This window comes from Amblyraja radiata, chromosome 23 (genome assembly GCF_010909765.2).
Source record: "Amblyraja radiata isolate CabotCenter1 chromosome 23, sAmbRad1.1.pri, whole genome shotgun sequence".
NCBI lineage: Eukaryota > Metazoa > Chordata > Chondrichthyes > Rajiformes > Rajidae > Amblyraja > Amblyraja radiata.
The window spans coordinates 41,384,674-41,408,895 of NC_045978.1; the positions used below are offsets into that span (position 1 = coordinate 41,384,674).

General features: G+C 53.2%; 1 protein-coding gene across 1 annotated transcript in view; it reads left to right on the forward strand.

Moving 5' to 3' along the window:
- Positions 1-238: 238 nt before the first annotated feature.
- LOC116986103 (DENN domain-containing protein 3-like) overlaps positions 239-24,222 on the forward strand; it is a 72,763-nt gene continuing 48,779 nt past the window's right edge. The window contains exons 1-6 of the mRNA XM_033041272.1: positions 239-382; positions 10,318-10,460; positions 20,386-20,602; positions 21,540-21,658; positions 21,839-21,948; positions 24,063-24,174. Coding sequence (XP_032897163.1) covers positions 10,341-10,460; positions 20,386-20,602; positions 21,540-21,658; positions 21,839-21,948; positions 24,063-24,174 — 678 coding nt within the window. The 5' untranslated portion in view covers positions 239-382; positions 10,318-10,340. The remainder of the gene's footprint in view (positions 383-10,317; positions 10,461-20,385; positions 20,603-21,539; positions 21,659-21,838; positions 21,949-24,062; positions 24,175-24,222) is intronic.

A 24,222-nucleotide genomic window follows, 5' to 3' on the forward strand; every position in this document is an offset into this window, starting at 1 on the left:
CAGCAATGGAGGCCAAGTTATTGGGTAGTTTTAAAGCAGAGATTGACAGGTTATTGATTAGTAAGTGTGCCAAAGATTTTGGGGGTAAGGCAGGAGAATGGGGTTGAGAGGGAGAGATAGATCAGCCGTGACTGAGTGTTTTGCTCAAGATCCCAGCATCTGCGTTCCCTTGTGTTTCTCACGGGTTAATTAAAACTTCTATTTCAGAGTCTTTGAGGAAGTACGCTGCAGTTCTGGTTGCTCCATTACAGGAAGGATGTGGAGGCTTTTGTGAGGGTGCAGAGGAGGAATACTGGAACGCTGCCTGGGTCAGCGGGCATTAGCAACAGGCGGAAGGTAGAGAAACGTGGAGCGCCGGAGGCTGAGGGGAGACCTGATAAAAGTACGTAAAATAAGAGAAACATATATAGGGTGGACATAGAACCCTTTTCCCAGAATTTGAAATATCATATACTAGGTGAGAGGGGCAAGGTCTAAAGTAGATGTGTAGGGGCAAGCTGGAACGTGCTGCGTGGGTGGTGGTGGTGGCAGAGAGAGGCTTTTAGATAGGCACAGGGATATGGAGCAGGTTCAGGCAGAGGAGATTAGTTTAACGTGGCTTCAAGTTGTGCATGGACATTGTGGGCCAAAGTGCATGTTTCTGTGCTGTACTGCTTCCTCTTCTAAGAAATGAGATTGAGTGTTGTATGCGGATAGATGGTGGTTTAGTTGGGGCCGCATCATGTGACCCCTGATGTTCTGAGATGTGAGCTAGCCGGAGTGTGTTGGGAAACGGGCCACACAGTGTACGGGCCACACAGTGAACGGGCCACACAGTGTACGGGCCACACAGTGTACGGGCCACACAGTGTAGGGGCCACACAGTGTACGGGCCACACAGTGTACGGGCACAGTGTACGGGCCACACAGTGTAGGGGCCACACAGTGACCGGGCCACACAATGTACGGGCCACACAGTGTACGGGCCACACAGTGTACGGGCCACACAGTGTACGGGCCACACAGTGTACGGGCCACACAGTGTACGGGCCACACAGTGTACGGGCCACACAGTGTACGGGCCACACAGTATACGGGCCACACAGTGTAGGGGCCACACAGTGACCGGGCCACACAGTGTACGGGCCACACAGTGTACGGGCCACACAGTGTAGGGGCCACACAGTGTACGGGCCACACAGTGTACGGGCCACACAGTGTACGAGCCACACAGTGTACGGGCACAGTGTAGGGGCCACACAGTGTACGAGCCACACAGTGTACGGGCCACACAGTGTACGGGCCACACAGTGTAGGGGCCACACAGTGCAGGGGCCACACAGTGTAGGGGCCACACAGTGTACGGGCCACACAGTGTACGGGCCACACAGTGTACGGGCACAGTGTAGGGCCACACAGTGTACGGGCCACACAGTGTAGGGGCCACACAGTGTACGGGCCACACAGTGTAGGGGCCACACAGTGTACGGGCACACAGTGTACGGGCCACACAGTGTACGGGCACAGTGTACGGGCCACACAGTGTACGGGCACAGTGTACGGGCCACACAGTGTACGGGCCACACAGTGTACGGGCCACACAGTGTAGGGGCCACACAGTGTACGGGCCACACAGTGTACGGGCCACACAGTGTACGGGCACAGTGTAGGGCCACACAGTGTACGGGCCACACAGTGTACGGGCCACACAGTGTACGGGCCACACAGTGTACGGGCCACACAGTGTACGGGCCACACAGTGTACGGGCCACACAGTGTAGGGGCCACACAGTGTACGGGCCACACAGTGTACGGGCCACACAGTGACCGGGCCACACAGTGTACGGGCCACACAGTGTACGGGCCACACTGTGTACGGGCACAGTGTACGGGCCACACAGTGTAGGGGCCACACAGTGTAGGGGCCACACAGTGTACGGGCCACACAGTGTACGGGCACACAGTGTACGGGCACACAGTGTACGGGCACAGTGTACGGGCCACACAGTGAACAGGCCACACAGTGTACGGGCCACACAGTGAACGGGCCACACAGTGTAGGGGCCACACAGTGTAGGGGCCACACAGTGTACGGGCCACACAGTGTACGGGCCACACAGTGTACGGGCCACACAGTGTACGGGGCACACAGTGTACGGGGCACACAGTGTACGGGGCACACAGTGTACGGGCCACACAGTGTACGGGCACAGTGTACGGGCCACACAGTGTACGGGCCACACAGTGTACGGGCCACACAGTGTACGGGGCACACAGTGTACGGGCACAGTGTAGGGGCACACAGTGTAGGGGCACAGTGTAGGGGCCACACAGTGTACGGGCCACACAGTGTACGGGCCACACAGTGACCGGGCCACACAGTGACCGGGCCACACAGTGTACGGGCCACACAGTGACCGGGCCACACAGTGTACGGGCCACACAGTGTAGGGGCCACACAGTGTACGGGGCACACAGTGTACGGGCACACAGTGTACGGGCCACACAGTGTACGGGGCACACAGTGTAGGGGCCACACAGTGTACGGGGCACACAGTGTACGGGCACACAGTGTACGGGCACACAGTGTACGGGCACACAGTGTACGGGCCACACAGTGTACGGGCCACACAGTGAACAGGCCACACAGTGTACGGGCCACACAGTGAACGGGCCACACAGTGTAGGGGCCACACAGTGTACGGGTACACAGTGTACGGGCCACACAGTGTACGGGCCACACAGTGAACGGGCCACACAGTGTACGGGCCACACAGTGAACGGGCCACACAGTGTACGGGCCACACAGTGTACGGGTACACAGTGTAGGGGCCACACAGTGTACGGGGCACACAGTGTACGGGCCACACAGTGTACGGGCCACACAGTGTACGGGCCACACAGTGTACGGGCACAGTGTAGGGCCACACAGTGTACGGGCCACACAGTGAATGGGCCACACAGTGTACGGGCCACACAGTGACCTGGCCACACAGTGTACGGGCCACACAGTGTACGGGCCACACAGTGTACGGGCCAGACAGTGTACGGGCCACACAGTGTAGGGGCCACACAGTGTACGGGCATACAGTGTAGGGGCCACACAGTGTACGGGCCACACAGTGTACGGGCCACACAGTGAACGGGCCACACAGTGTACGGGCCAGACAGTGTACGGGCCACACAGTGTACGGGCCACACAGTGTACGGGCCACACAGTATACGGGCCACACAGTGTAGGGGCCACACAGTGTACGGGCCAGACAGTGTACGGGCCACACAGTGTACGGGCCACACAGTGTAGGGGCCACACAGTGTAGGGGCCACACAGTGACTGGGCCACACAGTGACCGGGCCACACAGTGTACGGGCCACACAGTGACCGGGCCACACAGTGTACGGGCCACACAATGTACGGGCCACACAGTGTACGGGCCACACAGTGTACGGGCACAGTGTACGGGCCACACAATGTAGGGGCCACACAGTGTACGGGCCACACAGTGTAGGGGCCACACAGTGTACGGGCCACACAGTGACCGGGCCACACAGTGTACGGGCCACACAGTGTACGGGCCACACAGTGACCGGGCCACACAGTGTACGGGCCACACAGTGTACGGGCCACACAGTGTAGGGGCCACACAGTGTACGGGCCACACAGTGTAGGGGCCACACAGTGTAGGGGCCACACAGTGTACGGGCCACACAGTGTACGGGCCACACAGTGACCGGGCCACACAGTGTACGGGCCACACAGTGTACGGGCCACACAGTGTACGGGCCACACAGTGTACGGGCCACACAGTGACCGGGCCACACAGTGTACGGGCCACACAGTGTACGGGCCACACAGTGTACGGGCCACACAGTGTACGGGCACACAGTGTACGGGCACACACAGTGTACGGGCCACACAGTGTACGGGCACACAGTGTAGGGGCCACACAGTGTACGGGCCACACAGTGTACGGGCCACACAGTGTACGGGCCACACAGTGTAGGGGCCACACAGTGTACGGGCCACACAGTGTACGGGCACACAGTGTACGGGCACACAGTGTACGGGCACAGTGTACGGGCCACACAGTGAACAGGCCACACATTGTACGGGCCACACAGTGAACGGGCCACACAGTGTAGGGGCCACACAGTGTACGGGCCACACAGTGTACGGGGCACACAGTGTACGGGCACAGTGTAGGGGCACACAGTGTAGGGGCACAGTGTAGGGGCCACACAGTGTACGGGCCACACAGTGTACGGGCCACACAGTGACCGGGCCACACAGTGACCGGGCCACACACTGTACGGGCCACACAGTGACCGGGCCACACAGTGTACGGGCCACACAGTGTACGGGGCACACAGTGTACGGGCACACAGTGTACGGGCCACACAGTGTACGGGCACACAGTGTACGGGCACACAGTGTACGGGCACACAGTGTACGGGCCACACAGTGTACGGGCCACACAGTGAACAGGCCACACAGTGTACGGGCCACACAGTGAACGGGCCACACAGTGTAGGGGCCACACAGTGTACGGGTACACAGTGTACGGGCCACACAGTGTACGGGCCACACAGTGTACGGGCCACACAGTGTACGGGCCACACAGTGAACGGGCCACACAGTGTACGGGCCACACAGTGAACGGGCCACACAGTGAACGGGCCACACAGTGTACGGGCCACACAGTGTACGGGCCACACAGTGTACGGGCCACACAGTGTACGGGGCACACAGTGTACGGGCACAGTGTAGGGGCACAGTGTAGGGGCCACACAGTGTACGGGCACAGTGTACGGGCCACACAGTGTACGGGCCACACAGTGTACGGGCCACACAGTGAACGGGCCACACAGTGAACGGGCCACACAGTGAACGGGCCACACAGTGTACGGGCCACACAGTGTAGGGGCCACACAGTGTACGGGCCACACAGTGTACGGGCACACAGTGTACGGGCCACACAGTGAACGGGCCACACAGTGTACGGGCCACACAGTGTACGGGCCACACAGTGTACGGGCCACACAGTGAACAGGCCACACAGTGTACGGGCCACACAGTGAACGGGCCACACAGTGTAGGGGCCACACAGTGTACGGGTACACAGTGTAGGGGCCACACAGTGTACGGGGCACACAGTGTACGGGCCACACAGTGTACGGGCCACACAGTGTACGGGTACACAGTGTACGGGCCACACAGTGTACGGGCCACACAGTGTACGGGCCACACAGTGTACGGGCCACACAGTGTAGGGGCACACAGTGTAGGGGCCACACAGTGTAGGGGCCACACAGTGTACGGGCCACACAGTGAACGGGCCACACAGTGTACGGGGCACACAGTGTACGGGCACAGTGTACGGGGCACACAGTGTACGGGCACAGTGTAGGGGCACAGTGTAGGGGCCACACAGTGTACGGGCCACACAGTGAACGGGCCACACAGTGAACGGGCCACACAGTGAACGGGCCACACAGTGTACGGGCCACACAGTGAACGGGCCACACAGTGAACGGGCCACACAGTGAACGGGCCACACAGTGAACGGGCCACACAGTGAACGGGCCACACAGTGTACGGGCCACACAGTGAACGGGCCACACAGTGAACGGGCCACACAGTGTACGGGCCACACAGTGAACGGGCCACACAGTGTACGGGCACACAGTGTACGGGCACAGTGTAGGGGCCACACAGTGTAGGGGCCACACAGTGTACGGGCCACACAGTGTACGGGCACAGTGTACGGGCCACACAGTGTACGGGCCACACAGTGTCGGGCCACACAGTGTACGGGCCACACAGTGTACGGGCCACACAGTGTACGGGCACAGTGTACGGGCCACACAGTGTACGGGCACAGTGTACGGGCCACACAGTGTACGGGCCACACAGTGTAGGGGCCACACAGTATACGGGCCACACAGTGTACGGGCCACACAGTGTCGGGCCACACAGTGTACGGGCCACACAGTGTAGGGGCCACACAGTGTACGGGCCACACAGTGTACGGGCCACACAGTGAACGGGCACAGAGGCAGGTTTGCAAATTAAATGATTACCGCAAAGTCTACAACAAACACGTTACAACAAACGAGGCATGAGACCCCATCACCTTGTACAACCTTGTCTAAAAACAGACACAGAATGCTGGAGTAACTCAGCGGGTCAGGCAACATCTCTGGAGAACATGGATAGGTGACATTTCGGGTCGGGACACTCAATATGTCATCTATTCACGTTCTCTAGACATCCTGCAATGGGATAGGTTGGAAGATCGGGACTACACAAGAATAATTGCTTTACCATATGATGAGCGTGTGCCGGCACTGGTCTTGTACACACTGGAGTTTAGGAGGATGAAGTTTCATTGAAACTTACCGAATAGTGAAAGGCTTGGGTAGAGTGGATGTGGAGAGGATGTTTCCATTAGTGGGACTGTCTAGGACCAGACGGCACCGCCTCAGAATAAATGGACGTGCCTTTAGAAAGGAGATGAGGAGGAATTTCTTTAGTCAGAGGGTGGTGAATCTGTGGAATTCATTGCTGCGGAGGCTGTCAATGGATATTTTTAAAGGTGGAGATTGACAGATTCTTGACTAGTAAGAGTGTCAGGAGTTATGAGGAGAAGGCAGGAGAATGGGGTTGTGAGGGAAAGAAAGATCGGCCATGATTGAATGGAGTAGACTCGACGGCCTATTTCTGCTGCTATGAATATGAAATACATCGCAGCTTGAGGGAGGGCGGGCCGTTCTGTAGTGTGATACCAGCGGGTTGGAAGCTGTTCATGAATCTAGTGGTACATGCTGACATGCCTTTGTATCTTCTGCCTGATGGCGGGGAGAGGGGGGAAGAGTGAATGTGCTGGATGTGAGGGTCCATGATGATGTTGGTTCCTTTTCCGAGGCAGCGTGATGTAGATGTTGCGCCGAACACCTCCGCTCAGTCCGCAATAACCTACCTGAACTCCTGGTGGCTCAGCACTTCAACTCCCCCTCCCATTCCCAATCCGACCTCTCTGTCCTGGGTCTCCTCCATTGCCAGAGTGAGCAACAGCGGAAATTGGAGGAATAGCACCTCATATTCCGTCTGGGGACCTTGCGTCCGTATGGCATTAACATTGAATTCTCCCAATTTTGCTAGCCCTTGCTGTCTCCTCCCCTTCCTTAACCCTCTAGCTGTCTCCTCCCACCCTCCCATCCGCCCGCCCTCAGGCTCCTCCTCCTCCTCCCCTTTTCCTTCTTTCTCCCCCCCCTCCCCACCCCCCATCAGTCTGAAGAAGGGTTTCGGCCCGAAACGTCGCCTATTTCCTTCGCTCCATAGATGCTGCTGCACCCGCTGAGTTTCCCCAGCAATTTTGTGTACCTGTGATGTACATGTTGATGGGGAGGGGAGGCAATAGTTCATGACTCCAGGTACAAGGCCAGACCTCGGTAGTGACCGCAGGTCTCTCCTCATCAGGCAACGGGAAAATCACTCCCATCGCTTGCCGATATCTCGCCACCTCCCTGGCGTTAGTCAAAGGCGGTGATGTTGAGTGTGTGACACATTTCCCCACTTCACATAAGCTATGCTTCCTGTTTCCTGCATCATTTCCCCTGTTGATCGCTGACAGTGTCTCCGCACGCTTTGATTTTGTTTCTCCACGCCGTGTCCCCTGTCCCCAGCCCCCAGAGCCGCTACCAGCTGTTCCCCACCATGCCGCTGTAACGAGGGCTTCCTGAGATCTGCCTCAGTGACTATTCTAGCAGCCTACGTCCAGGGGAGGGGACAAAGGGTCTCACTCAGTTGGGTGGGGGCTGGACATTTATCACTGGGATCTCCCTCGTCTCCTCTCACTGGCCTCGAGCTGGAGGGCAGCATGGCATCTCACTTCACCGTGGATGGTAGACAATGGACCCCTGGTGGAACAGGTTAGTGAGCTGCACAGACCCAGCCGGGGAACGCCTAGCCCTTGTACTGAGCTACAGTGAAAAGCTTTTTTGTTTTGGTTGAGAAGAAACACAAAGTGCCTGAGCAAGATCATAAGAAATGGAGGCAGAATTCGGCCCATCGAGTCTGCTCCACCTTTCGATCTATTTTTCCCTCTCAACCACATTCTCCTGCCTTCTCTCAATAACCTGAGAGTGTTGTTTAGTTTATAAGTTCTAGGAGCAGAATTAGGCCATTCGGCCCATTACGTTTATTCCACCATTCAATCATGGCTGAACTATTTTCCTCTCAACTCCATTCTCCTGCCTTCTCCCCATAGCCCCTGACACCCTTGATAGACACAAAATGCTGGAGTAAATCAGCAGCACCTCTGGAGAGAAGGAATGGGTGATGTTTCGGGTCGAGACCATTCTTCTTCTTGCGTATGGCGTGCACAGCCTAAAGTTGAGGTCAGCTTGTTCTATTTGATCTTGTTTGATTGTGCACGTCGGGTTGATTGCATTAGTCGAAACAGGGCGGACCACGTGAAGGTTGCAGTCTCCCACCCCAAGACCCTTCTTCAGTCTGAAGAAGGGTCTCGACCCGTAATGTCACCCATTTCTTCTCTCCAGAGATGCTGTCTGACCTGCTGAGTTACTCCAGCATCTTGTGTCTATCTTCAGTTTAAACCAGCATCTGCAGTTCCTTCCTACCCCTGACAACCTTACTAATCAATAACCTGGCAATCTCTGCTTTAAACATACCCACTGACATGGCCTCCACAGCCGTCTATGGCAAATAATTCCACAGATTCACCACCCTCTGCTCATTGGGAGAGACTTTGGAGTGCTGGTGCAGGATTCCCAAAAAGTAAATCTGCAAGTCGAATTGGTAATAAGGAACGCAAACTCAATGCTAGCATTTATTTCGCGAGGGCTTGAATACAAAAACAGGGATGTAATGTTGAGGCTCTATAAGGCGCTGGTCAGGCCACATTTGGAACATTGTGGGCAATTTTGGACACCATATCTGAGGAAAGATGTGCTGGCCCTGGGCAGGGTCCAGAGGAGGTTTACAAGAATGATCCTAGGAATGAGTACGTTAAGCTATGATGAGAGTTTGTCGGCACTGGGCCTGTACTCGCTGGAGTTTAGAAGAATGAGGGGGGGGCCTCATTGAAACATACAGAATATTGAAAGGCTTGGATAGAGTGGATGTGGAGAGGATGTTTCCACTAGTGGGAGAGTCTAGGACCAAAGGTCATAGCCTCAGAATTAAAGGACTTTCCTTTAGGAAGGAGATGAGCAGGAATTTCTTCAGTCAGGGTGTTGAATCTGTGGAATTCTTTGCCACAGAAGGCTGAGGAGACCACCTCAGAGGATATTTTTAAAGCAGAGATAGATAGATTCTTGATTAGGGGTGTCAGGGGTTATTTGGAGAAGGCAGGAGAACGGGGAGAAGGAGGGAGAGATAGATCAGCCATGATTGAATGACGATGTATACTTGATGGGCCAAATAGCCTAATTCTGCTCCTATCAGACCTCTGGCTAAAGAAATTCCACCTCATCACCTCCGTCACTTCCTTTTACTTTGAAGCTGTGTCCCCTGGTCCTAGACTCTCCCACTGACTCTGACTGAGTTAGGACTTTGTTCCCTGGTAGCATCAGGCAACATCCCTGGAGAATGTGGGTCGGTTACCTTTGGCTTGGGACCCTTTATCAGACCGCTGATCTTGGTTCCCTCATCAGAAGGAGGTGTATTATTGTGTTTGTTGGATGGGAGCATCAGTGGGATTGGCCACAAGCTGAGGACTGGTGGTCTTGAGAGGCTGGAGAGGTTTACCAGAATGCTGCCTGCATTAGAGGGTAGCAGCCACAGGATGGCCTGAGATTGTTTCTCAGGAACCGCAGAGGTTGAGAGGAGACCTGACTTTGGGAGATATAGATCGGAACCTTTGTCCCAGGGTGGAAATGTCAAAGACTGGGGGACAAAGCTTTAAAGTGACAGGGACAATGTTTAAAGGAGATGTGAGGGGGAAGCTTTTACTCAGAGTGGTGGGGGTCTGGAGTGCACAGCCATGGGGTGGTGGTGGAGGCAGATGCATTAGAGGAGTTTCAGAGACTGGTGGGTATGCACATGGATGTGCAGGGAATGGAGAGATGTGGACGCAGGCAGATACGATCTGGTCTTTGCATCATGTTCAGCACGGACATTATGGGCCGAAGGGCCTGTTCCTGTGTTGTACTGTGTTCTATGAGGGAGTTGTCAGTCAACAGTATCAAATGGCTCTGGAGCCAGATGTACAGGCAGCTCTGAGATGGTCGGCAAGTTTGGCACGGCATGTTTGGAATGGTGTCGCACGGTGGGATGTTTCGGGGCAACTGACTGGCTGCCTTTCTCCCGGCTAGCTGCTGCCCAGACCTTCCATAGGATGTCAGAGGCGAGTGAGCTGGTGGGGGGTGACGGCAAACCCCAGCGGCACAGTCACCGGCTGCTGGACCTGTGCGTGGTGGCTGGGCTGGGGCCCACCCGTCTGGAGATGCTGCTGAAGGTAAAGTGACTCCCCCCACCCATCCAAATCCCCCTCCCCCTCATCCTCCCCCTCCCCCTGCCCGGTCAACTCCCCTCCCCCTCATCCTCCCTCTCCCCCAGCCCGGTCAACTCCCCTCCCCCTCATCCTCCCTCTCCCCCAGCCCGGTCAACTCCCCTCCCCCTCATCCTCCCTCTCCCCCAGCCCGGTCAACTCCCCTCCCCCTCATCCTCCCCCTCCCCCAGCCCGGTCAACTCCCCTCCCCCTCATCCTCCCTCTCCCCCCCATCCTCCCCCTCCCCCTTAACCTCCCACCCCCCTCATCCTCCCCCTCCCCCTCATCCTCCCCCTCCCCCTCATCCTCCCTTTCCCCCCCCCGCCCGGTCAACTCCCCTCCCGCTCAAGAGAGGAATAGATCTGGGGGTCTTTTACCCAGAGTAGGGGAGTCAAGAACCAGAGGACACAGGCAAGGTGAGAGGAGAAAGATTTAATAGGAACCTGAGGGGCAACGTTTTCTCACAGAGGGTGGTGGGTGTATGGAACGAGCTGCTGGAGGTAGTTGAGGCAAGGACTATAACAACATTTAAAAGACTATAGCGAGCCACGCGTTGTGAATCAAAAGTGATCTTTATTAAGTAATACAGTGAACAGCACACACGCATCTGGTGAGGGTTCTCCCAGAATTCTGACTAACTACCACACAACCCCGTGACGTCTTCTTCCCGCCAAACACAGTCACATGATCCTCCCAGCCCTAGTGCCGAGGGTTCGCTCAGTAAGTGGCTTAACCACCAGGTGGCGCCACAATTCCCCCCTCAGAACCGGAGGCACGAAAATGAACTGGCAGATGAACGAGGCAGCCGAACCTTGTACACACATCGCCCTCCTCAGGGGACACAACCGGCACAGGCGAAGGCGGGAGCTGCCGGGACTGCGGACCAGGCTGCCCATTGTCCAAATGGGCCGGCTTAAGGCGAGCCACTGACACAGTGTCACACCAGTTCCCCCATGTCCAAAACAAAAGTCGTAAGTCCATTCTGCAGCACCCGGAAAGGCCCCTCGTACGGCCGCTGCAGCGGTGACCTGTGAGCGCCACGACGCAGGAACACATGCAGACAGTCCTGGAGAGCAGGCGGAATGTGGGAGACGTCGGAACAGGAGCATTGCGCTCCCACCTTCTCCCGCAAATGAACCAACACAGTTGAGAGTGGTTCCTGCAGACCACGAGCCGCCAGAACCAAATCCCCCGGAACCGTAAGCGGAGCACCACACGCCAACTCCGCAGAGGAAGAAGCCAAGTCCTCCTTGAGGACAGCCCGAATCCCCAGCAAAACCCATGGTAACTCGTCCATCCACTCTGGGGCCCGTGAACTGTGCCTTCAGAGCGACCTTGAGATGACGGTGAAACGGCTCCACCAAACCATTGGACTGCGGATGATAGGCCATTGTATGAACCCCCAACAGGCAGGCAATCGCCAACCACAACTCAGAGGTGAACTGAGCCCCCCCAGGCTGACGAAATGTCCACCGGCACACCAAAATGGGCGATCCAGTGGGCAGCGTGGGCACGAGCACACGTCACAGCAGAGGTATCAGCCAACGGGACAGCCTCTGGCCACCGCGTGAAACGATCCACCACAGTTAGGAGATGAATGATACCCGGGACGGGGGCAGCGGACCCACGATATCCACATGAATGTGATCGAACCGCCGGTGAGGCACGGCAAAATCCTGTACGGGCGCCTGGACGTGACGCTGAATCTTAGACGTCTGGCACGGAATGCACGCCCAGGCCCAGTGACCAACCTGCTTACGCAAGTCATGCCACGTGAGCCGGGCCGCCACCAACGCAATCGGCTCCCGGATGGAAGGGTGAGCCAACCCGTGGATGACATCGAACACCCGACAGCACTCGGCAGCAGGGACGATGGGTCGTGGCTGTGGACACATCGCACAGGACCCAGGTACCAGGAGGACCAAATGGCACATCCGCGGGAAATAGCAGAGCAGCCGCCAACGTGGAATAGTCGATCCCTGGGGCCACATAAAGGACGGCACCGATGGCGGGGCAGGACCCGGTTACTCTTGTCCTCAATGTGGCGAATGCTGGTAGTGAACTCCGAGACACACGCCAATTGATGCTGCTGCCAAGAGGACCGGGGAAAGCAAAGGTGAGGGGCTTTTGATCGGTAATGGCAGTAAAGTCCCGGCTCTCCAGGAAATAGCGAAAGTGTCTCACCGCCAGGCAACGCTCCCGGTCAAAGGCGCTGTACTTCCGCTCGGCTGAGTTGAGCTGCCGGGTGAAAAAGGCCAGGGGCCGCCAGTGTCCATTGAATAACTGCTCCAGCACGCCACCTGCAGCAGAGTCCGAGTCGGTCGGGTCATCAGCCCACAGATGGATCAGCATCATCGCCCGTGCCAACGCCTCCTTCGCACCATCGTTCCCGCTGCTGGCCGGCCAGGAACTGAAACAACGGCCGCATGATCCGAGCCGCCACGGGCACGAACCGATGGTAGAAAGTCACCATACCAGGAACTCCTGGAGCCCCCGCACCGTGGAAGGCCGTGGGAACTGGCGAATAGCCTCCACCTTGTCCGGGAGCGGGACCACAGCTTGCTGGGTCACGCGATGACCAAGGAAATCGATGGAACTGAGGCCGAACCAACATTTGTCCAGATTGATGGCCAGGCCGTGCTCGCTGAGCTGCAGGCAGAGCAACCGGAGGTGCGCACAGTGCTCCTGGCGAGAGCCACTGGCAACAAGGATGTCGTCCAAATAAATGAACACAAAATCCAGGATGAGCTGTAGCTGTCCAGGGCGGTGCTTCGATCGACCGAGCGAGCGAGTGGCTGCACATCAGAACCCCCGGTGGATACAGGGCCTGGTCGCTGGGCATTCCAAGGCATCGAGCTCGTCCTCACGCTCCGCTAGCTGCAAGGGGTCATCAAAATTCTCATCCGGCATCTGCTCCAGAAAGTCGTGTTCAAACAGGAGGCAGGGCTGATGACCGTCCATCAAAGTGAGAATTTCACCCATCAGCATTGACGGCTTGCGATTGCCGAGACCGCCCATGTGCATGATCCACGCTGCGCAGTCATGGCGGCTGAGCCCAAAGATAAGCAGGAGGAGCGCTTTGAGACCCCGTACTTGTCTTCATCCGGCGGCGTGCGTCGGTAAGGGACCAGACGACCGGCCAGATCCAGATATAGCGCGCCGACCACGTAATAGTACTTAGTGTCATCAGCCGTGATGCGGCGAATGTGGAACTGGGCCTCGGCTGCTGGAACCACACTTGGGGCTGCTGGAACCACACTTGGGGCTGCTGGAACTACACTTGAGGCTGCTGGAACCACACTTGAGGCTGCTGGAACCACACCTGGGGCTGCTGGAACCACACCTGGGGCTGCTGGAACCACACCTGGGGCTGCTGGAACCACACTTGAGGCTGCTGGAACGACACCTGGGGCTGCTGGAACCACACTTGAGGCTGCTGGAACCACACCTGGGGCTGCTGGAACCACACCTGGGGCTGCTGGAACCACACTTGAGGCTGCTGGAACCACACCTGGGGCTGCTGGAACCACACCTGGGGCTGCTGGAACCACACTTGAGGCTGCTGGAACCACACTTGGGGCTGCTGGAACCACACTTGGGGCTGCTGGAACCACACTTGGGGCTGCTGGAACCACACTTGGGGCTGCTGGAACCACACTTGGGGCTGCTGGAACCACACTTGGGGCTGCTGGAACCACACTTGGGGCTGCTGGAACCACACTTGGGGCTGCTGGAACCACACTTGGGGCTGCTGGAACCACGCTTGAGGCTGCTGGAACCACACTTGGGGCTGCTGGAACCACACTTGAGGCTGCTGGAACCACACTTGGGGCTGCTGGAACCACACTTGAGGCTGCTGGAACCACACCTGGGGCTGCTGGAACCACACCTGGGGCTGCTGGAACCACACCTGGGGCTGCTGGAACCACACCTGGGGCTGCGATGTCCAGAACACGGCAGATTAAGAGTGACGGCGTTCTGCTGGGCCGGACCGATGGTGATTTGTGTTGCTGGGGTAGATCATTGGCTGCATCCATTATGCAAATCCAAAATAACCGTTTTGGATCGTCGTGGTCACCGCTATAACGAGACACGTGTTGTGAATCAAAGTGATCTTTAGTAAGTAATACGGTGAACAACACACACGTGTCTGGTGAGGTTTCTCTCTGTGTTCCAACTAACTACCAGAGCACACCCCTCAACCCTGGAATGCCTTCTTCCCGCCAAACACAGTCACATGACCCTGCCAGCCCTAGTGCCGAGGGTTCGCTCAGTAAGTGGCCTAACCACCAGGAGGCGCCACAAGACATTGGGACAGGTATAAGGATAGGAACGGTTCAGAGGGACGTGGGTCGGTGTAACCAACTCGTGAGCACCGGGCTCGAACGCCGCTCACGGAGTTTGGCTGTCGATTGAGTGCAGCTGCAGGGAGGGACCGCGCCGGTCCGGAGGTTGGGAGAGAGAGAGAGAGGAGACACTGAGTAGTAATAGTAGGGAGATATTGTATTGGGGTATCGGCCGACGGCCTGTATAGGTCCGGTAAACGGTGCTCTGGCAATATTCCCTGCTGTTACAAAATGACAGGAGAGAGTGGGTCTAGTGGTATGGAGGCCAGTGGAGGAGAGGATAATGAAGGAAATGTTGAGAAGGAGTGGGAAACCGTGGGAACACGGGGTAGTCCCAGGAAGAACAGCCGTAAAAGAAGGAAAAGCAATATTGGTGGATCGGAGAGTGAAGACAAGGAACCAGAAAAGGAACCAGAAAAGGAAATTTCGTTAAATGTAGTGGTGAGGTTTGAAGGAGAAGGAGGAGTAAAGAAGATAGAGCCAATGAAGCTGACAAAAATAATCAGAGCCCAGGTTGGGGAAGTAAAGTATGCAAGAGTGCTGGAAGATGGAAACATGCTAATAGGGTGCAACAGTGAGGCTCAAGTTGAAAAGGCAATGAAAATGAACAAGATTGACAAAATCAAAATAATCAAAGTAGTGAGAGTGGGAGAACGGAGGAGGGCAGGGTGTAAAGGGGTTATCTATGGAATCCCTCTCAAAGTCAATATGAGTGAACTGGTTCAGGAACTCAGAAAGAAATGTGAATTAATTATGAATGCCAAAAGAATGACCAAAGGAGCAAAGAAAGTCCTGCTTGAATTCAAGACAGAATCCCTTCCAAAAGTGGTCCATTTTGGATTCATGCGATATAGTGTAAGAGAGTACATACCCAAACCAATGAGGTGCTTCAAATGTCAGAAATTTGGGCATATAGCTAAAATGTGCAAGGGGGCGAGGAAATGTGCAAGGTGTAGTGGGGACCATGAATATGGTCAGTGTGGAGAGGGGGTCAGACCAAAGTGCTGTAATTGTGGAGGAGAGCATAGTGTGGCTTACTGGGGCTGTGAGGTGATGAAACGTGAAGCTGAAGTACAAAACATAAGAGTGAAGGAAAAGGTCTCCTATGCAGAGGCAGCAAAAAAGGCTGACCCTACAAAACAGATGAATGAAAGAAGGATCAGGAGGGAGCAAGATATGGGCATAATGGAAACAATAAAAGAAAAAGAAAAGAGTATATGGAAAGAAAAGAAAAACCTGGTTATATTTATAGCAGGAGTAATAAATGCGACAGCAGAAGTAAAATCCAAAACAGAAAGGATCCAAATCATTGTAAAGGCTGCAGTCCACCACTTGGGCATGGCAGGATTGAAGTGGGAGGAAATACATGATGGTCTCAGTATCCAGGCGAGCCAAGAGTCAACATGTGTGGGTTAATAATATTAATGTTAATCCTACAATGGAATGCAAGAAGCTTGTTAGCCAATGGGCAAGACTTTAAGCAATTCATAGACAGTAGGAAGGAAAAACCAGATGTCGTATGTATCCAGGAAACCTGGTTGAAACCAAGTTTAGATTTTGTTCTATATGATTATGTTGCAGTGAGATGTGATAGGGGAAATGGGGGAGGAGGGGGTTGTGCCACTTTCATTAAAAAAGGGATACCATACAAGGTATTAGGAATTGGGCAGGAACAGGAATATGTGGTAATAGAAGTGTGGTCTGAGAGGAGGAAAATAGTGGTAATAAATTACTATAATCCATGTAAGCGATTAGAGGTCAATAAGTTACAGGAAGTAGAAGGCCAGAGCAAATCTAATGTTATTTGGTGTGGGGACTTTAACGCACATAATACATTATGGGGCAGTGGAAAGTCAGATAATAATGGACAGGTAATTGAGGAATTATTAAATGATGGTAATCTAGTATGTCTAAATGATGGAAAGAAGACCAGGGTAGATGTTAGGACAGGGAAGGAGTCTGTGTTGGACCTTACACTTGTTTCTAATAGGATTGCTGCTAAATGTAACTGGGAAGTATATGAAAAGGGTACCATAGGAAGTGATCATCATCCTGTGCTATGCAAAATAAATATTACTTTAACTATGAGTAAAGAAAACAGAAGTGGACGATGGGTGTTTGGAAAGGCTAATTGGGAGAAATTTAAGGAGGAAAGTGATAGATATGTAAAACCGATACAAGAAGAGACAGATATAGAAAACTTTGAGAATAAATTGTCAGAAGGTATCAAAAGAGCAGCATTAGTTTCCATACCTAAAAGTAAAGGAAGATCAAAAAGGAAAGCTGTGCCATGGTGGGACAATAAATGTAAAGAGGCAGTGGTGAATAGAAACAGAGCATTCAGATTATTAAAAAGAACTCATAACTACCAACACATGATTAATTACAAACAGGCTCAGGCAATTGTAAGGAGGACTATAAGACAAACAAAAAGAGCATATTGGAGGAAGTATTGTGATTCAATTGGAAACACAACACAGGTAGGGGAGATATGGGGGATGATTAAAAAAATGGAAGGTGATAAAAGGGAGTGGAGTTATCCTATCCTAACAAATGGAGATCAAACTGTAGTCTCAAATAAAGACAAAGCAGAACTAATGGTTAACACTTTTAGTAGGGTTCACAGCTCCCACAACTTATCAGATGAAGGAAGAAGAGGTAGGGAAAGAACAAGAGAGGAAAATGTTGAGGCCTTACAAAGGAAAGGTATCACAGAGGACAAGTACAATATTCCATTTAATTTGGGGGAGCTAAAGAGAGCTCTGGCCAAGTGTAAGAACTCAGCCCCAGGGAAGGATGATATTTGCTACATAATGATAAAGCATCTAAGTGAGGAGGGACTCCAAAAGATACTTGCACTATATAACAAGGTGTGGGAAGAAGGGCGAATACCGGAGAGGTGGAAGGAAGCAATCATTGTGCCTATTAGGAAACCAGGGAAAGATGCAAGTAATCCAGTAAATTATAGACCTATAGCTTTAACAGCACACATGTGTAAACTGATGGAAAGAATGGTAAATGAAAGATTAATGCATCTAATGGAAGAAAACGGTATAGTGGCTAATTATCAGAGTGGCTTTAGAAAAGGGAGAGGTACTAATGATCCAGTTCTGTGCTTGGAAGATGATATAAGGAAAGCACAAGTTAAAAAAGAATCTGTTGTTACTGTATTTTTTGATGTAGAGAAGGCTTATGATATGTTGTGGAGAGAAGGTCTTCTAATAAAGCTGCATTTAATGGGAGTAGGAGGAAATATTTTTAACTGGATAATGGATTTTCTTAACGGTAGAAGTATCCAAGTTAAAATAGGGTCAGACATCTCTAGTAAATGTGTAGTCGAGAATGGAACTCCCCAAGGAAGTGCGATAAGCCCGATCCTATTCTCAATCATGATCAATGATATATTTGCAAACATTCAACCAGAGATGGGGCGATCGCTCTTTGCAGATGATGGCAGCCTATGGAGAAAGGGGAAGAATATAGATTTTATCGTGAGAAAAATGCAGCAAGGGATAGCCCAGGTGGAAGAGTGGGGAGTGAAATGGGGTTTTAAATTCTCTATAGAGAAGACAAAGACAATGGTTTTCACAAGGAAGGAAATTAAAGAGGATGTCCAGTTAAAACTATACGGCAACAATTTGGAAAGAGTAAAAGATTTCCGTTTCCTGGGAGTTCATTTTGACTCCAGATTAACATGGAGGATCCACATTACAAAAATAATTGGAAAATGCAAAAAAGCCATCAATGTAATGAGATGCTTAGCAGGTTTAGAGTGGGGAGCAGATATATTATCTCTTAAACATATCTATGTATCACTGATCAGATCCAGACTAGAGTATGGCAGTATAGCTTATGGATCAGCATCTAAGTCAGTGTTGTCCGAGTTGGACAAAGTCTAAGAATCTGTATAGGAGGTGTGCGGACGTCACCTGTATGTGCACTACAGGTGGAAACTGGGGAGATGCCGCAGACAACTAATGGCTAATTACTGGCTAAGCCTTAAGGGTCATGGAGAGAACCACCCAACAAAACAGGTAGTACAGGAGTGCTGGGAGAGAGGGGTGGCTCAGTCTGGAAGCTTCGGCTGGGCTGGAGGAGGTGTGGCAAGGGACATGGAAGTAGAGGACAAAGAGTTCTGCCCTGCAGTATTGTGGCCATCTGTCCCAATATGGTTACTGAACATCCCAAAAGTTGATCTGGAGATATGGGAGGCAAAAAGGAGGGAAAAAAATTCGGACCTAAAAACAGAATACCATAACCATATATATAATAGATACAGGGAACACCTCTTAATCTTCACAGATGGATCAAAGGACCCAGTAGCTGAAACAACAGGGGCAGCTGTGGTAGTGCAAGGGATGAATGTTGGGATTTGCAAAAGAACAAATAACTATTTGGCAGTGTATACAGTGGAACTGTACGCTATTTTGATGGCAGTTCGGTGGATAGAACAGGTGCAACCATGCAAAGTATTAATATGTAGCGACTCATTGTCTGCAATCCAGAGTATTGGGTCTGGTGCATCCCATAGGCGGCCTGACCTAGTGTATGAAATTCTACTACTATTAAGCCAAGTAACAAGGAAGGGCAGTGACGTGACTTTGTTGTGGGTCCCAGCACACATTGGTGTGCTAGGAAATGAAAAAGTGGATAAATTAGCAAAAGAGGCCGTTAAAAAAGAGAACATAGAGATAAACCTACAATTATCCAAATCTGAAGGAAAACACATTGTGTGGAAGAAAATAAATCAGGAATGGCAACAATACTGGGAACAGGAGACAAAGGGGAGACACCTCTATTCGCTACAAAATAGAGTGGGCATTACAGCAAGAAGAGGGGGGAACAGGAGAGAACAGGTAGTATTAGCAAGATTGAGGATAGGACACACTCACCTGAACAGCACATTAAAAATATTGGGAAAACACCCTACTGGGCTGTGTGAGGAATGCCATCAGCCGGAAACAGTTCAGCATGCTCTAGTTGCATGTAGAAGATATGAAACAGAAAGAAGAGTTTTGATCAATGAAATGAAGAAAATTGGAATGACAGACATATCAGAAAAGAACATTCTAGAGTATGGAGGGGAAGGAAAAGGAGTAAAGGTGTTGTGTAATTTCTTGAGGGCCTCTGGCCTTATAACAAGGATATAATGTAAAGACATGAGGACTGTGGAGTGAAGCCAGAAGGTGGCAGCAATGCAACATTGTGGATGCCGGCTGCCGTAAAACTCCAAAGAAGAAGAAGGAGAAGAAGAAGGGACGTGGGTCAAATGTGGCTGGGTGTAGATGGGACATGTTGGTCTGCATGGGCAGGCTGGGCTATGGGGGACATGTTGGTCTGCATGGGCAGGCTGGGCTATGGGCAGGCTGGGCTATGGGCAGGCTGGGCCATGCGAGGCCTAATTCCGTGCTCTACGACTGCAACATTTGGACAGGTATATGTATAAGAGAGGTTTAGAAGTATATGGCCCAAACATAGGACTGGTGTAGATGAGGATATATGGACTAGTGGGGCCGAATGGCATGTCTGTGCTGTCCCTCCTGCAGGATCTGCAGCAGAACGGTGATGATGCCGACACCGTCTCTCCGGAGGTGTTGTCCGTCCACGCCCCGCCGTTCATCAGCCCGCAGTCGGCACGGGCCGGGGCGGAGGAGAGCAGCGCCCCACCGGGATTTTGCCGCAGCAACGCCCAGCCGCCCAGCGAGGCAATGGCCACACGCAAGGGGGTCGACCTGTGTGGGATCCCAGAGCTGTGCTTCCCAGGTGAGAAAGGTCCACCCTCACCCCTACCTCCCACACCCTCACCCCTACCCGCACATCCTCCCCCCACCCTCACCCCCCACCCCTCAACCTCACTCCCCCCACCCTCACCCCTACCCCCGTCCCCCCACCCTCATCCCTTGTACGTTCCGTGCCGTGACCGTGTGGGTTACTGGTTTCCTCCCACATTCCAAAGTCGTGCCGGTAATTGGCTTTAGTAAATTTGGCCCCAGTGTGTAGGATAGTATTCATGTGTGGGGGTCGCTGGTCGGTGCGGACTCTTTGGGCCGAAGGGCCTGTTTCCGCGCTGTATCTCTAAACTAAACTAAATGCTGGGGCTGGGAGGGTGAGAGGGAGGGTGTGGAGTTGGGAGTTTGCGACTGGGCCGGGAGCATCCACTCTCCCAGGGCAGGAGATGGGGGTGAGCAGACAATCCTCAGTGTCGGGATAACTCGGCAATCAACGAGAGACTGAACAGAGAGCTCCCCAACATCCCGCACCCTGGGCCACAGCCCGCCAGGGCAGGCTGGGAGATATGCATCATTATTATCCACTCAACACCAGCCACCAGCTCCAACACTGCAGGGGCAGGGGGTACTTTATACACCCCGCTTCCTTCTGTTTGTTTGCCATCTCTCCTCTCCTGCCTCTCATTCCCCATATTTCTCTTCATCTCCACCACCCTCTCTGTCTTCCCCTCTGTCTCTCTCTCCTCCATCCCCATTCTGTACACCTCTCTAACGTTTGTTGACTGAATCTGTCTCCACTCTCCCCCCTCCCTCTCCCCCCTCCCTCTCCCCCCTCCCTCTCCCCCCTCCCTCTCCCCCCTCCCTCTCCCCCTCTCCCCTCTCCCTCTCCCCCCTCCCTCTCCCTCCTCCCTCTTCCCCCTCCCTCTCCCCCCTCCGTCTCCCTCTCCCTTCCCCATTCCTCTCTCCCTCAGACGGGTTCCATCTGGACACGGAGGGGAAGCCAGATTCCTTCCACTTCCTGGTGCTGACGGATATCCATGGCAACCGGGAGCAGGGGGTGGTGCTGCGGGTGTACCGGGAGCTGCAGGTGAGACCCACTGTCTGTGAACCGCACCCCTACCCCACCTCCTACCCACCGCTCCCCCCTCCCCCCCTTCCAAACCCAACCCAACCCCTCCCCACCGCTCCCCTCCACTCCTCTCCCCACCGCTCCTCCCCCTCACCTCCACCCCTCCCCCTCCCTCACCACCCCTCACTGATGGTTTGTCTCCCCCAGGACACTGAGCCAGTGGGTGCGTACCCCCGCCCACGTGCCCCCGTTGCCATCTGCCTGATCAGCAAGTTCCCCTACTACAGCGCGCTGAAGGATTGCCTCTCCTGGTGAGCAGGGCATTGTGCCCCACACATCCCCTTCAATCTTCCCCCTCTCACCCTGGGATAAAGATTCTGTCCACACAATCTATGCCTCTCATAATTCCCCTCAGCATCCAGCGTTCCAGAGAAAACAATCCGTCTGTCCAACCTCTCCTCATGGCTAATCCCCTCTGATCCATGCAGCCTTCTGGGAAAGATGGACACAAATGCTGGAGTAACTCAGCGGGTCAAACAGCATCTCTGGAGAACATGATGAATAGGAAACGTTTGTCTGAAGAAATGTCCTGACCAAAAATGGTACCTGTTCGTGTTCTCCAGAGATGCTGCCTGACCCGCTGAGTCACTCCAGCACTTTGTCTTTACCTGTAAACCAGCACCTGCAGTTCATTTTTATTACATTAGGCCTTCTGGTAAACCTCCTCACCCTCCCCTCCCCAAAGCCTCCACATCCTTCCTGTAATAGGGCGACCAGAACTGCACAGAGTGATACAGTGTGGAAACAGGCCCTTCAGCCCAACTTGCCCACACCGGCCAACATGTCCCAGCTCCACTAGTCCCACCTGCCTGCGTTTGGTCCATATCCCTCCTGTCCTATCCATGTACCTGTTTCTTAAACTGGAGGATAGTCTCATCCTCAACTACCTCCTGTAGCAGCATGTTCCACACACCCACCACCCTTTGTGTGAAAAAGTTACCCCTCGGATTTCTATTAAATCTTTTCCCCTTCACCTTAAACCCACGTCCCCTTATCCTCGATTCCCCTACTCTGGGCAAAAGACTCTGTGCATCTACCCGATCTATTCCTCTCATGATTTTATACACCTCTATAAGATCAACCCTCATCCTCCTGCACTCCAAGGAATAGAGACCCAGCCTACACAACCTCTCCCTATAGCTCACACCCTCCAGTCCTGGCAACATGCTCGTAAATCTCCTCTGAACCCTTTCAAGCGGCAACATCTTTCCTATAATACGATGCCCAGAACTGTGCACAATATTCTAAATGCTGCCTCACCAACGTCTTATACAACTGCAACATGACCTCCCAACTTCTATACTCAATACTCCAACTGATGAAGGCTAATGTGCCAGAAGCCTTTCTGACCACCTTATCTACCTGTGACTCCATCTTCAAGGAACCATGCACCTGTACTCCTAGATCCCTCTGCTCTACAACACTCCCCAGAGCCCGACCATTCACTGTGTAGGTCCTGCCCATGTTAGACTTTCCAAAATGCAACACCTCACATTTCTCTGTATTAAATTCCATCAACCATTCCTCAGCCCACCTGGCCAATCGATCAAGATCCTGCTGCAATCTTTCAAGGTTCAAGGTTCAAGTTTATTTATCACATGCACCAGTTTGTCACAACCATCTTCAATATCTGCAAAACCACCCACTTTTGTATCATCAGCAAACTTGCTAATCTTGCCTTGTATGTTCTCATCCAAATCATTGATGTCAAACAGTAGAGGGCCCAGCACCGAGCCCTGAGGCCCACCACTAGTCATAGGCCTCCAACTACAGATGTTAAGCTCACCGGCCTGTAGTTCTCAGGATTTTCCCTGCATCCCTTCTTGAATAGAATACAACATTTGCCGCCCTCCAGTCTTCCGGCATCTCTCCTGTATTTAAGGACAACTTGTAAATTTCAAACAGGGCTCCCGCAATTTCCTCTCTAGTTTCCCACAATGTCTTCGGGTATATCTGATCAAGCCCTGGAGATTTGTCTACCTTCATACACGACAGTATCTTCAGCACCTTTTCGACCATAACACTGACTGCTCTCAAGTCGCTTCCATTGACTGCCCCAAGTTCCTCCGTCCTACTGACTTTCTCCTTGGTAAATACAGAGGAGAAATACGCATTTAGGGCCTTGCACATCTCCTGTTACTCCACATAGAGGTGACCGCTTTGATTCCTGAGAAGACCAAACAGATCAGATAATACCATAAATAAATATAATGTCCAACCAGTACAATAGATAGAGCAAAGGTATACAGAGTGCAGAACATAGTTGTCATCATTGTAGCGCATCAGTTGGGACTGGGCTACATCTACAATGGTGGGGAGTGTGATGGACTGGGCTACATGTACAACTCTGTGGTTGCTCCCCCAGCGTGCTGCCTGAGCTCCGTGCCTGCGGCCAGCAGGAGTTTGAGAGGAAGGTGAGGGTGTTAGCTGCCCAGCTCACCCTGGTACCCTGCCCTCCGCCCGGCAGCCTCCAACTGGTAAGTCCCTTCTCAATTACACCTGGCACCGTGCCGCACTGCAGCACA